We start from the raw sequence: 15121 nt of genomic DNA on the forward strand, positions 1-15121 counted from the left end.
CTGTGGTGCGCAGGCGCCGCTGGGGAGGCACTGTGGCGTTGCGGCGTAGCTGGTGCTTCCGCCTTCCCGGCAGCCCCTGCGCGCGCGTGCGCGCTCGGTGACCTTTCTGAGTTGGCTGCAGGTTTGTGGTGCTCTCTGAGACGTCTGTCCTGCGCCAAGGTGAGTGCGGGGACCTAGACCTGGCCCCCGAGGTGCGAGATGGCGGGGGCGGGAGGGCGAGAAGCCGCCTTGGCCCCAGCTGACTTTGGGGTCCCACCCCTCCGCCGGCACACGCCTGGTTTTCCGCCCGGCCTCCCCTTCTCTAAAGGGAGACAGGCCAGGGTCGGTTGCCAGAGGGAAGCATCGCCTAGGCCTGCGCCGCGTTTCCCTTCTTGGCGTTAACGCGCCCAGCGCGCCTGTATTCTCCCACGCTTTTGACAGGGAGCGTCCCCTGGCCTTGAGAGGTTCAGCCGCCTAACCCGGAGGCTACGCAGTTAGAGAAGCCAGAGTCGAAGCCAGGCGCTCTGACTCCGCATCCAGTCCCTTCTCTCCTTTGTAACTCAGGGCTCCTTGCACCACGCTTGTCCTCCACGTTAGGCTGTACGTGACAGCTTGGGTGAGGCAACAGGGAAACTACCGTAGAGATCGTGTGGTGGTGATTGAAATTGTACGGAACTCGCGGGTCAGACATCTCCCATTTCCAGTGTCCGGTAATAGCTTGCCCTTAACGTAATGTGCCAAAACTTTGCAGACTTACGTGGATACAGTAGACACACGTTTGACCTATGAATAAGATGGATTTTTAAAAGGTCTGGTGCTGCAAAACTGACACACGCACAGCGAGGAAATGTTCCTGGGCAGAATGGACTCGACAAAGTAGGGGCCGGCCAGGCACGGCGGCTCACCCCTGTAATCCCGGCCCTTTGGGAGGCCGAGGCGGGCGGATCACGAGGTCAAGAGATGGAGACCATTCTGGCTAACACGGTGAAACCTCGTCTCTACTAAAAATACAAAAATTAGCCGGGCCTGGTGGCTGGCTCCTGTAGTCCCAGCTACTCAGGAGGCTGAGGCAGGAGAATCGCTTGAACCCAGGAGGCGGAGGTTGCAGTGAGCCAAGATCACGCCGCTGCACTCCAGCCTGGGTGACAGAGCGAGACTCTGTCTCAAAAAAAAAAAAAAAGGAAAGAAAGCAAGCAGGGGCCGGCTGTGCACGGCGGTTCACGCCTGTAATCCCAGCCCTTTGGGAGGCCGAGGCGGTCGGATCATGAGGTCAAGAGATGGAGACCATTCTGGCCAACATGGTGAAATCCCATCTCTACTAAAAATACAAAAATTAGCCTGGGCCTGGTCCTGGTCGGATCACGAGGTCAAGACCATACGGTGAACCCCCGTCTCTACTAAAAATACAAAAAACTAGCCGGGCGAGGTGGCGGGCGCCTGTAGTCCCAGCTACTCAGGAGGCTGAGGCAGGAGAATCGCTTGAACCCGGGAGGCGGAGGTTGCAGTGAGCCGAGATCGCGCCACTGCACTCCAGCCTGGGTGACAGAGCGAGACTCTGTCTCAAAAAAAAAAAAAAAGGAAAGAAAGCAAGCAGGGGCCGGCTGTGCACGGCGGTTCACGCCTGTAATCCCAGCCCTTTGGGAGGCCGAGGCGGTCGGATCACGAGGTCAAGAGATGGAGACCATTCTGGCCAACATGGTGAAATCCCATCTCTACTAAAAATACAAAAATTAGCTGGGTGTGGCGGTGAGCGCCTGTAGTCCCAGCTACTCGGGAGGCTGAGGCAGGAGAATCGCTTGCACCTGGGAGGCGGAGGTTGCAGTGAGCTGAGATGGCGCCATTGCACTCCAGCCTGACCACGGAGTGAAACGCCATCTCAAAAAAAAAAGTAGGGGCCCTCGTTTTAGTATATATTGGGAACATGTCACTTGTCCAGGCAAATATGGCAACTAAAGTCAAGGGGAAAGGAGGGGGAAAGGTATTTGCAAGCTACTGTAGAGCAGGCCCATGTTTCACTGGGGACCAAGGGTAATTTTGTAAGGAGATCATACCAGGGTGCCTGGGCCCCAAGCAAAATGTCAGGATGACTCAGTTTCTTTAGTCCCTTCTTACCGTAGCCATTGTACCCTCCCAGTTTACTTTGCCCTTTTCCTTCTAGACCCTCATCTGACCTTGCTCTGTCCGAAGCCCCTAACTGGCCTAAATGAGGGCATCATTTTTTAAGTCTTCCTTCTGTTAGAATCCCAGTGGCTTAGTATTAATTATAGCCATCAGCTGGATATTTGTATGAATTCTGTTACTGCTGTGATCATTCACTGAATTCTTTGTTGTTGTTGTTGTTGTTGGGGTGGGGGGAAGTCTCACTCTTGTTGCCCAGGCTGGAGTGCAGTGGTGCAATCTCTGCTCACTGCAAGCTCCACCTCCCGGGTTCAAGCGATTCTCCTGCCTCAGCCTCCCGAGTAGCTGAGATTATAGGTGCCCACCACCACTAATTTTTGTATTTTTAGTAGAGACAGGGTTTCGCCATATTGGCCAGGCTGGTCTCGAACTCCTGACCTTAAGTGATCTACCCGTTTTGGCCTCCCAAAGTGCTGGGATTACAGGTGTGAGCCACCGTGCCCAGCCCATTCTCTGGAATTTTATTCCATACCAGGCACTAGGCTGGGTCCTTTAGGTTTCCTCTCTGAATTACATTGACAGCCCTGTGAGGGCAGGTGGAGGTATCCATGTTTCACAGAAAAAGAAACCTCTGAAACAACAGCTAAAAGGACTTGCCCAAAGTGGAGAGCTGACCAGGGAGAGCTGGTGTTGGAGCCCAGGATTCCCAGGCTTCCAGACCCACTGGTCCTGTAGAATGCTTCCTTCCCAGTCGTTGCAGAGAGAGAGGGATTCACACCATGCCTCTGAACTCTTCTAGTCTGGGGTTTCCAGAAACCTCTGGGTCTTGTTTGGATCATCTCAGACATATTCCCAAAGCAGGGCTGTTGGTTTCTTGGAACCTCACACTCTGTCAGAGCATTCAAGTACAGTTTGAGGACAGGAAATTTGCGGGCGGACTATCTGCAAGGTGTTCCAGGAGAAGGACACAGTCCCATCCTGCAAGGTCACACCTCAGGCCAGCCTTCACGACCATCCTTGCCTAAATAAGTCCTCTCATAGGGAAGAGCAGGAAAGCAGGTGTTGGAGGCAGGTTCTCGTCATCGGGAGCATGACGTACAGATCTGGTGTGAGTGCAGTCCTGCTAACCTGCCGCGGAACCTTGGGCAGCTTTCCCCAAGTACCCATTTTATAGGAGTGGAAAGCAGTGTAGGAAGTAAGTATGAAAAGCACTTTCAAATTCCTGTTAAAGGGATGGAAACAGAACTAACCGCATCAGGGCAGTCCCTGCAGTGGCTCTGGCCTGGCCTCCCCATTCTTGCCTGACTCAAGACACTAACTTAGTTCCTGGTTCGGTGCCCTGTGGTGCTCCTGTGTCCAGTAGCTTAGCTCCCACAGTAGGGGAGGAATCCAAGGGGCTCCGCAGCCCCCACCAGCTGCCCTCAAATCCCATCCAGGCCAGTTCCAGATTCTAAACTGAATTTTCTTCATGATATTGTCAACACAGGAAACAAAAAAACCCTAAAGCAAAAAAAAAAAAAGTTGTTAAATTTAGAGAACAGTTTTAGAATAAAAGCTAAACTCTATGCTAGCCTCCAAGGCCCTTAAATGACCTGGCCCATCTTCCTTCCCATAGTCCAGCCATGGTACTTTATGTAACAAGCATTTAATACACAGTACCAGACACTCAGCGTTTGACATAGAGTTACTCTATGTTATTCTCCATAACAACCCCTTGAGGTGGATCCTGTTTTTATCCCTGTTTTACAGATGAGAAAACTTAAGCGGTTTAAGTTAGCTAGGAAGTGACAGCCAGGATTTGAATCTGGCACCGTGGCCTCCCTATTCCTTCCAGCTCTCCAAGTTCATTCTGACCTCAGAGTCTCTCCCGATGCCGAGGATTCCTCTCCCAGATATCCTGACCCTTTATTGTTTCTCACCTCCTAAAACAATGTCTGGCACCTAGTACCTGCTCAGTGCACATGTGCCAAGTGTTTCGGTGATTTGAGGGCCGCCATTGACCTTTGACTAGGTTGGGCTTGTGAAGGATTCAGTGCTGTCAAGCTGACAGGCAGAGCTGCGAAGTGTGGGAAAGGGGAGAACGCGGCCGAGCAGTCGGATCCTGTGGAGCCTGAGTAGTGATGTGAAAGGAGCAGTGAGTGGGGCTCAGGTGTGGGCACAGGGAGGGCGGGGCGGAGGCGGCATTACAGGTCACAGCCAACGCACAGTTCATTCGCTCTTTTTTTTTTTTTTTCTTTTGAGACGGAGTCTCACTTTGTCGCCCAGGCTGCAGTGCAGTGGTGTGATCACAGCTGCCTGCATCTTCAACCACACAAGCTCAAGCAGTCTTCCCACCTCAGTCTCCCAATAGCTGCGACTAACATAAAAAATTAGCCAGGTAAGCACCACCACACCTGGTTAATTTTTTATGTTTTGTGGATACTGGGTCTCCCTATGTTACCCAAATTAGTCTCAAGCTCCTGGATTCAAGTGACCCTCCCACACCGGCCTTCCAAAGCACTGGGATTACAGGCATGAGCCACCACACCCAGCCAAAGCAGTTTCCAAGTGAAATGAGAAGTGCTTAGATCTAGTCATTCCTCACAGCTATTTGACTGTAGTTTAATAGACTGCTCCAGATGTTAAAAAGCATATTAAAATGAAAATGAGGGCATCTAATTTGGGTTCTATAGTAGAGAGTAAATTGTAAAAGTAATAAAAAGCATTATTTTGAGACCTGCACATACAAGCAAACTGTAAGCTCGGAACTTAATGGCTTTTCCCAATCAAATTCAGTAATTCATTAAGTAACTACCTTTATTCATTAAATAAGTTCTATCATAATTGGCAGTTCTTATGAAGTGACCTCGTTGGCTTATGTCATCTGGTTTGTATTTAGCAATAGACTTCAAGATGGAGATACAGGCCGGGCGCGGTGGCTCAAGCCTGTAATCCCAGCACTTTGGGAGGCCGAGGCGGGCGGATCACAAGGTCAGGAGATTGAGACCATCCTGACTAACACAGTGAAACCCCGTCTCTACTAAAAAATACAAAAAACTAGCCGGGCGACGTGGCGGGCGCCTGTAGTCCCAGCTACTCGGGAGGCTGAGGCAGGAGAATGGCGTGAACCCGGGAGGCGGAGCTTGTAGTGAGCTGAGATCCGGCCACTGCACTCCAGCCCGGGCGACAGAGCAAGACTCCGTCTAAAAAAAAAAAAAAACAGGCCGGGCGCGGTGGCTCAAGCCTGTAATCCCAGCACTTTGGGAGGCCGAGACGGGCGGATCACGAGGTCAGGAGATCGAGACCATCCTGGCTAACACTGTGAAACCCCGTCTCTACTAAAAAAATACGAAAAACTAGCCGGGCGAGGTGGCGGGCGCCTGTAGTCCCAGCTACTCGGGAGGCTGAGGCAGGAGAATGGCGTAAACCCGGGAGGCGGAGCTTGTAGTGAGCTGAGATCCCTAGCAGTCATGGGAAATAGGGTTGAACTTAACAAATTAAAATCTTTTACCAGTTAGGTGTAGAGCAATAATCATTCTAATTTTTAATCACTGTGTTCATTTTCAGATGCTTCAAAGTATTATTAAAAATGTGTGGATCCCCATGAAGCCCTACTATACCCAAGTTTACCAGGAGATTTGGATAGGAATGGGGCTGATGGGCTTCATCGTTTATAAAATCCGGGCCGCTGGTACGTTTCTTTATGTTTGATTTTTTTGAGGTCAGGAAGAAAATGATTTTCAAAAAGAATCACAATTCACGTTGTAAAGGAACTGTGGGGTTTTAACTAGGTATGAACATCAGAGCTACCTGCAGTCCTTCGTAAAAATACAGGGAGCACATGTCAGCTATAAAAGACATTTGGGGACAGTGGGGAATTTTTTTGTTTGTTTATTTTTTTTGGAGACCGTCTCTCACTCTGACACCCAGGCTAGGGCGCAATGGCACAATCATGGTTCACTGCAGCCTCCACCTCCTGGGCTCAGGTGATTCTCCCACCTTGGCCTCCCAGGTAGCTAGGACCACAGGTGCCTGTCACTATGCCCAATACCACCACCACCTGGCTAACTGTTTTTGTACCTTTTTTTTTTTTTTTGTAGAGATAGGGTTTTGCCATGTTGCCCAGGCTGGTCTCAAACTGCTGGGCTCAAGCAGTCCTCCAGTCATGGCTTCACAAAGTGCTGGAATTACAAGCATGAGCCACAACACCTGGCCCAATTGGGGAACTTTGAACAAGACTTTAATAGCAGAATTGTGAGTTTTCTTAGGTGTGAGAGTGGTGTTACATCCGTTTTAAGAGATGAAGTCTAAAGTATGGTTTCATGGTATGTGGTATTTTGTTGCACCTTTTCAGCTGTTCTGAATATTTGAAATTTGTTGGTAATAAAATTTGGAGGAGAGGAATAACCACTTGGTTCTCAGTAGAGCAGAGCAGTGTGGCGGAATCACATGTTACTAAGCTGTTGATTACAAAGAGGAAAGAGAAAACTTTATGCTGCGAGACTAGAGTTTAGGACATTGTAGAGGGTAAGGAGCCCTGCAAATTTGAAAGAGCTGTTAGCTGTTCATAGAACATATTTGATAGGAATTTTACCATTTCTTGGCTATAAGACATATTTTTTGAACGCTTCCTGAATTGCTTTACCTAAGCTACAATGCCTTCAGCTAAATGTTAATTTTGACAAAGGCATTTTTATAAAGCATTGATATGACTGATTTTTTTTCGTTCCTTTTATTTTAGATAAAAGAAGTAAGGCTTTGAAAGGTAAGATTTTTGCTTCTAAAAATGGTTGGGAATGGAAAACACCATCATGTCTTTTCAGGACAAGGCATATCATTGTTGTGAATTGAAATTGATACATGGTTCAGTACATATGTAAGATGCAGTCGAAATGCTTCACAGCTTGAAGTTTGCTGTGCCTGCTGGAAAAGAGAATTCTGAATTTCTGCTTTTTATAGTCAAGTGGATCAAGTAAAACTTCCCAGGAGTAATAGAGGAATGGATGAATTAGAGGTAGTCGATAGCATCACCAATAGGGAAGTGCAAGTGAGCTGTGTGAGCAGCTGTCCTAGAAGTTCCCTAATGATGTGGTTTGAATGGTTTTGGTTTGTTTTTGTTGGTTTTTTTTGTTTTTTTTTTTTTTTGAGACGGAGTCTCGCTCTGTTGCCCAGGCTGGAGTGCAGTGGCGCAATCTCGGCTCACTGCAAGCTCTGCTTCCCGGGTTCACGCCATTCTCCTGCCTCAGCCTCCTGAGTAGCTGAGACTACAGGCATTTGCCGCCACTCCTGGCTAATTTTTTGTGTAGAGTCAGGGTTTCATGTAGCCAGGATGGTCTTGATCTCCTGACCTTGTGATCCACCTGCCTCGGCCTCTCCCTAATGATGTGTTTTTAATGGTTTTGTTTTACTTTTTGTTTTCATTTTTTGAGACAGAGTTTCACTATGTTGCCCAGGCTGGAATGCAGTGGCACAATCTTGGCTCACTGCAACCTCCGCCTTCCATATTCAATTCTCCTGCCTCAGCCTCCCAAGTAGTTGGGATTACAGATGGGATTACAGCTACAACACCAGGCTAATTTCTTGTATTTTTAGTAGAGATGGAGTTTCACCATGTTGGCCAGACTGGTTTCGAACTCCTGACCTCAGGTGATCCACCCGCCTTGGCCTCCCAAAGTGCTGGGATTATAGGCGTGAGCCACCGCACCCGGCCTTTAATGTATTTTGAAAGAAAGTGCCTTATAAATTTAGGCCCCAGTGACAATGAAACTGTAGCCATTTGAATGTTACACAAACCCAGGACTGGCTACATGAGTTTGAGGAAGAGGTGTTTCCCTGCCCCGCTCTTCTTTGCGCTGTGGGTGGCCACTGCTGTCTGTTGTCATTATGTGGGCCCTTAAGCACTCTGGGTGTTTCATATAGAAATAATCCTACTTTTCAATAGTATTGAAAGGTGTCGTTTATATTTTTGGACTGTTGATCAACTTTTTTTGATACTTGTTTAATAAATTACATCCAACTTGTTCCTTCCTTCTTAAATTGTATTTATACATGCATCTCTTTCAAAAGCTTCGGCGCCTGCTCCTGGTCATCACTAACCAGATTTACTTGGAGTACATGTGAAAGAAAACGTCAGTCCGCCTGTAAATTTAAGCAAGCCGTATTAGATGGGGAGCGTGGAACGTCCCTCTACACTTGTATAAGTACCATTTACTTCACGGCATGAATAAATGGATCTGTGAGATGCACTGCTACCTGGTCCTGCTTTCAATGTGTTACTCCCTCAGCCTCCTCCAGTGTGTCGGACATACTCTGAATGGATCATTTGTCATGCAGCAGATGCAATCAGAATCTCACTGAGCCACCCATCATTGTGAAATAATTATCTCAGTTGTCACAGGAGTTGGTGATCAGGATTCAGGCACTCACTTGGATTCTACTGCTTAATAAATGTTTATTAAACTTGATCCTGATACTTACCTTGTGACCTTTCTGAGCCTCTGTTTTCTTATTTGGAAAATGGAGATGTTAATTATGTAAGTTCTAACTTACAGTTATTATGAGGATAAATAAGAGAAAGATTTAAACTATGAAATCCTTTAGAAATAAGGTAGCATTCAATGACACAGTAGTTGAAATTATAAGCTGTAGGAGAAAATTGAATCAGGAAATAATCACAAGGTAGAGTACATAATAAGCCAACTGAAAAAAAAAAGCCAATTGATTCTAGTTAGGCTAGTATCAAACGCATACTGCATAATATTTGTCTCCATCTGAGACAGTTCCCAAGATCCCTAAATTGTGTGCTAAAAAGATTCTAAAGCAGCAAGCATGGGGGTCAAAGTGAGTCCAGTTTGAAGTCTGGCACTCTGCAGGTGGGTAGGAGAGGGGAGCAGCTGTGGAATGGGGCGGCAGCTGCACCCTGGGTGTCCTGTCCTCCTGAGACCATCCTGGTGTTCATGTGTCTCTGGCATTTGGCCTCATTAGCTCTGGCCCGTGGTAGATGTCCGACAGACGACTGAGATCTCTCTGAGCCTCGGTTTCTTTCGGTTAAAACTGGTCATGTCTTCCTCCAGCAGCCTCAGGGTTGTTGGGCTGTGTGAGAAGGTTGCAGGAAAGCATCACACAGCATCGGTGGAAGTCTGCGTCAGGTCGTGTGAGATTCAGAGGGTTTGGTTCTGACACAGGAATCGCATTTTTCCTGTGAACACATTTTGTTCTCTTCTGCCTTCAGAAGATGAATCTGCTGTGGTACAGAAAGGCCCTACCTTTAAAATTATCCATCTGCGGCCGGGCGCGGTGGCTCAAGCCTGTAATCCCAGCACTTTGGGAGGCCGAGACGGGCGGATCACGGGGTCAGGAGATCGAGACCATCCTGGCTAACATGGTGAAACCCCGTCTCTACTAAAAAAAATACAAAAAACTAGCCAGGCGAGGTGGCGGGCGCCTGTAGTCCCAGCTTCTCGGGAGGCTGAGGCAGGAGAATGGCGTAAACCCGGGAGGCGGAGCTTGCAGTGAGCTGAGATCCGGCCACTGCACTCCAGCCCAGGCAACAGAGCGAGACTCCGTCTCAAAAAAAAAAAAAAATTATCCATCTGCCCAGCTGCTCAGGCTTGAGAATGTATTAGAATCACCTGGAAGACCATAACACAGCGAGCTGGGCCCCAGTGTTTCTGATTGCACTGCTGTAGGAAGGAGCCCAAGGACTTGTATGTCTAACAAGCATCCAGGATGTGCGGATGTCAGGACCCCAGTTGGAAAATTTCTAATGATACAAAGAACACAGGCCTGCCCTACCACAGCCTTCACATTCCACTGCATTGGCACCAGGCTCCAGCCCTGTGTCACGCCTCTTAGTGCATTTAGTCCACCTTAGAACCTAGCGAGGCATCAGTACAGGCCCTGACTGTCAGAACAGGAAACAGCCTGGGAGGCAGTAACACGCTACAGAAGTCACAATTAGCAAGCACTGGGGCTGGGACTTGAACCCCCAGAACCTGAACTCGCATCCAAAGGGAGGTGAGGACGGGTGGGAGCTGCCCACCCCCACCCTCCTGGAAGCAGAGGTTGGTGTGTCTGACCCAGGAGGGCTTCCCCACAAGGGCTGGGCCATTTCTCTTCTCCCTTTACCACTTAAGGCCTCCTTCAGCAAATTACCAGGGTAGGTTGGGCGCAGTGGCTCACGCCTGCACTTTGGGAGGCTGAGGAGGGCAGATCGCTTGAACCCAGGAGTTTGAGATTAGCCTGGGCAACATAGCAAAACCCCATCTCTACAAAAAATACAAAAATTAGCCAGGCGTAGTGGTGTGCACCTATAATCCCAGCTACTGGGGAGGCTGATGCTTAAGGATTGTTTGAACTTAGGAGGTCAAGACTGCAGTGAACTGAGATCACACCACCGCATTCCAGCATGGGCAACAGAGTGAGACCCTGTCTCAAAAAGAAAACAAGAAAGAATTGTATTTGCTATCCCAGAACTCACTCACACTGAATCCCTCAGGGTTTTGGTAACAACCAGGTCTTGTCCCGAAGGCAGCCTGTAGGTGGAGCCAGAGGATGTCACCTGGGCTTCCCCGTGGGCGAGGAGCTCCCGGCCAGGAGGATCTGTTTAAAGGAGCATTTGGAGGGCAGTACCAATGGGTAAGAGGTATGCACAGAGAGCCACGGGAGTGGACAGGGCCAGTTCAGGAAGGAATCCCAGAGGCTTTTTGTCCCAGAGCCTACGCATTCATGCTGCTCTGACTTAATGCAGTGCTTTTCCAAGTGCACTACAGAGTAACCCCAAAAGCTGGGAGGAGAGAGAGTGGGTCCCAGGCAGCTGAAGGTGTCATTTTAAACAATGTGCTCTAAGTTAGCCTCAAATGAGCCTCTGGCAGAAGGCACGGTGTTTCTTGTTGATTGTCACTGTATCCCAGGGGTACACGCACCCCAACCAGAGGCTTTGGAGGGTGTGCTTCCTGCCACCCTCAAGGGAGTTGTGTCTCTGTAGAGCTAACAGATCCTGAGTTCCAGGGTGCCAGGCCGTAGTCTGCTTCATTTTCATCTGCACAATAATCTGTGAGCCCATACTATCACCCCATTTCACAGCTGAAGAAATGGAGGCCCAGACAGGATAAGTAGTTTGTACTAGAGGGTAACTACCTGGTTAACTGGTAGGCCAGGATTCAAAATCTGACCCGCTTCAGAATCGAGACTCGGACTGCAGCATGGTTTCAGAGAGCTCCTTCGCCTGTGCTGGGCGTGCGTTACCACTGGGGATGCAGTGGTGGTTAGTACACATTCCCTTCACTCGTTGAATGCAGAGTCTGGAGAACAGACCTGCAAACACACAGTACCAGTGCTTGGCAGACACAATCCTGGACGTCTGTGCTGTTAGGAACTGTCTGATGGGTGCCAGCATCAGGCCTTGTTTCACATGGGCCTTCAAGCAAGCCCAGCACCTGCTCAACAGCCAGCTTTGAGCATGGACCCTGCTTCCACCCTTCAGACAAACCAGCCACCATAAGGCATTTCTGGTACATACAGGGAAATTTGAACATGAGCTAGGTGTTAAGTGATGTTGAATTGTTATTCGGTGATCATCACAATAGTGGTATTGTAGTTATTAAAGAAAATGTCTTTGGTTTTAGAAATGGAGGTGGAGGCCGGGCGCAGTGGATCTCCTGAGGTCAGGGGTTCAAGACCAGCCTGGCCAACATGGTGAAACCCTGTCTCTACTAAAAATACAAAAACTTGCCAGATGTGGTGGCACACACCTGTAATCCCAGCTACTTGGGAGGCTGAGGCATGAGAATCACTTGAACCCAGGAAGTAGAGGTTGCAGTAAGCTGAGATCGTGCTACTGCACTCCAGCCTGGGCGACAGAGTGAGACTCCATCTCAAAAAGAAAAAAGAAATGCAGGCACAAGTATGTAGGTGTGAAGTGATACCTAGGATGTACTTGAAGATAACACCAGCAAATACTAGCCAGTCAAAACAGATCGGGGTATGGAGTCTCTAGATGGGATGAGATTGGTGATGTGTAGAGGGTGGGGGATGGACGTCTAGAAGTACATTACAGAATTCGCTCTGCATACATTTTAACTTTTCCCAATAAAAAGTTTTTTAAGATACTTAAGAAAAAAAAAAGCCATGTGATAGAAGCCTTTGTTAGTATTACAATACCTGTTTGAGAAGCTGGCACTGTGCAACCCCGGGAAATGAAGATAACGACTCTGCAAACTTGCAGGCGGTTCTGTCAGACAGTGGCCATCTCATCACCACTCTTCACAAGAACCGTATCCCCTGATGTCTCTTACTATAAAGAAAGACTCAGCTTTTTCACTTGTTTCCCTCTTAAAGAATGATTTAATATAGGCCAGAGTTAATGAACACCTAAGTCTAGAGGGAAAATGTCAGAAAACCCTCATTTAATTAGGAACAAAAATTTATTTTTTAAACCAGGCACAATGGCTCATGCTTGTAATTCCAGCACTCTGGGAGGCCTAGGCAGGAGGATTGCTTGAGGCCAGGAGTTTGAGACCAGCCTGAGCAACCCTGTCTCTACAAATAAATTATTTTAACATTAGCTGGCCGTGACAGCTCACGCCTGTAATCCAACCTGCTCAGGAGGCTGAGGTGGGAGGATCGCTTGGGCCTGGGTATCCAAGGCTGCAGTGAGAGCTAGGGTTGTGCATTCCAGCCTGGGTGGCAGAGTGAGGCCTTGCCCCAAACAACAAACAAACAAAAAACCTTACTTTTTAAACTAAGTTTACAACTCCAGACTGAACTGTTTACTGTTATAAAAACTTTTTTTTTTTTTTTTTTTTGAGACGGAGTCTCCCTCTGTCGCCCAGGCTGGAGTGCAGTGGCGTGATCTCAGCTCACTGCAAGCTCCACTTCCTGGGTTCACGCCATTCTCCTGCCTCAGCCTCCCAAGTAGCTGGGACTACAGGCACCTGCCACCACGCCTGGCTAATTTTTCTTGTATTTTTAGTAGAGACGAGGTTTCACCGTGTTAGCCAGGATGGTCTTGATATCCGGACCTCATGATCTGCCCATCTCGGCCTCCCAAAGTGCTGGGATTACAGGCATGAGCCACCGCGCCCAGTTCAACATCCATCTTTATGTTTGAAAAAATATATCCCACTTTACAATAAAAAGGCCAAGTGTTGCAATTTGAAAAACTTCCAATATACAACATCAAATGAATACTGTTTGGCTGAGAAAAATTTGAATTGACATGTCACTTTAAAGACAAAAGTCAGCCGGGCGGGGTGGCTCATGCCTGTAATCCCAGCAGTTTGGGAGACCAAAGTGGGCAGATCACCTGAGGTCAAGAGTTCAAGACCAGCCTGGCCAACATGGTGAAACCCTGTCTCTACTAAAAATACAAAAGTAGCCGCGCATGGTGGCGCATGCCTGTAGTCCCTGCTACTCGGGAGGCTGAGGCAGGAGAATTGCTTGAACCTGGGAGGTGGAGGTTGCAGTGAGCTGAGATTGTGCCACTGCACTCCAGCCTGTGCAACAGAGAGAACCCGTCTCAAAAAAAAAAAAAAAAAAGTCAAATAATTAAAAAAACAAATTTGAGCATTTGGTATTTGAGTCTTAGAAGCCATCAAAAGGAGAGCCAAAGGTTTAGGCAGCTCAGAGCTGCAGGGAGCAAACCTCGACCCTGGCATTATTGTAACCGAGGGACCAGCTCTAGCCAATTAACCGGTGTTTAAGTTATTTAGCTGACGCGGAGCCAGAATTGCCCAGGCATACACATGGGAAACGCTTTAACCTCCTCATCCTTACCGGCAGCCTGGCCAGCCAGCTACGTTGGCGTCACCTGGACCAGCTAGGAATGCCATAAAAGCTGGACCCACCCCCAGCTCAGGGAGGCAGAATTAAGTGCTGCCTCCCATCTCCTTACAGTCCATTCACAATAAAGCTTTTTTCTTCTGTCAAAAGCTGGTGCCATAGTGTTGGCTTCTATGCATGTCAGACACTGGGCCCATTGCTGAGTAACATTATGTCATCCTGAGCTACACTCACTGCACTGGTAGCTCCTTGGGATTCCACGACCTAATTAGAGCAGGCAGCAGGCAGAGTTTGATGTGGCATCCTTGCTCCAGCATCCAGAGGAGGTGGGTTTCACAAAGTGGGAAAAAGTGTATTTCAGAGAGGGAGTTATTCACTACTAGCCATTTCTATAACCCCAAGCAGTTCGTGCAACCAAGACAGTTCACCAAACCCCACCAACACCAGCCTAACCACTGCACTCTGGGGACATCTCTGTGAGGAGGCTGCAGGCTCCCACGGAGCTCGCCCTCCCCAGGAGAAAGCAGCAGCTGGCGCTGGCCTCCCTAGCCCTGCTTCTACCACTGCCACTGGCACCCAGCGCAAGGCGTGGGGAAGAGGGTCGGGGTCTCAGAGGTTAGCCACGCTTCCTGAACTTTGTGGAGTGCATTCCCTGACTCGGGACAGTGGTCATGGAGAGGAAGTAAATGATGCTGCTCCCACCTCAGTAAAAACTGTAAATTAGGTCATGATGTTGGAGTTGGAATATTACAAGTGTTTGTAGAACTGATGAAAATTAGGACTGGTAAAAGAAGAATACTAAAATTTAAAAAATCATAGTAAGCCTCAAGTAAAAAGCACACAGAGTATCGTTCTGGTTTTATTATGCCATGTAAAAAGTGTTTCTAGGCCGGGCACGGTGGCTCACGCCTGTAATCCCAGCACTTTGGAAGGCCGAGGAGGGTGGATCACGAGGTCAGGAGATGGAGACCATCCTGGCTAACACAGTGAAACTCTGTCTCTACTAAAAGATACAAAAAAATTAGCCAGGCGTGGTGGCAGATGCCTGAAGTCCCAGCTACTCGGGAGGCTGAGGCAGGAGAATGGCGTGAACCCAGGAGGCAGAGCTTGCAGTGAGCAGGGATAGGCCACTGCACTCCAGCCTAGGCGACAGAGCAAGACTCTGTCTCAAAAAAAAAAAAAAGTGTTTCCATTAGTCGCAGTCTTTGGGGACAGTTTCACTAAGTGTTTGATATATTGTGGCAATTTTTTAAAACTGTATGAA

At 48.5% G+C, this 15121-nt stretch overlaps 1 protein-coding gene across 3 annotated transcripts in view; it reads left to right on the forward strand.

The window, feature by feature from the left end:
- LOC105518424 (chromosome unknown open reading frame, human C14orf2) overlaps positions 1–8552 on the forward strand; it is a 16969-nt gene extending 8417 nt beyond the window's left edge. Inside the window, exons 1-5 of one of the 3 annotated variants that reach the window (XM_011951411.1) lie at positions 130–159; positions 421–689; positions 5644–5767; positions 6818–6841; positions 8143–8552. In XM_011951411.1, the coding sequence (XP_011806801.1) occupies positions 5644–5767; positions 6818–6841; positions 8143–8171 (177 nt within the window). In that variant the 5' untranslated portion in view covers positions 130–159; positions 421–689 and the 3' untranslated portion in view covers positions 8172–8552. Of the gene's footprint in view, positions 1–68; positions 160–420; positions 690–5643; positions 5768–6817; positions 6842–8142 lie in introns of those variants that run through there. The other 2 variants (XM_011951410.1, XM_011951412.1) reach the window with 2 other exon arrangements.
- Positions 8553–15121: the final 6569 nt, after the last annotated feature.

The sequence above is a fragment of the Colobus angolensis genome, unplaced genomic scaffold, assembly GCF_000951035.1.
Source record: "Colobus angolensis palliatus isolate OR3802 unplaced genomic scaffold, Cang.pa_1.0 Scaffold32, whole genome shotgun sequence".
Taxonomy (NCBI): domain Eukaryota; kingdom Metazoa; phylum Chordata; class Mammalia; order Primates; family Cercopithecidae; genus Colobus; species Colobus angolensis.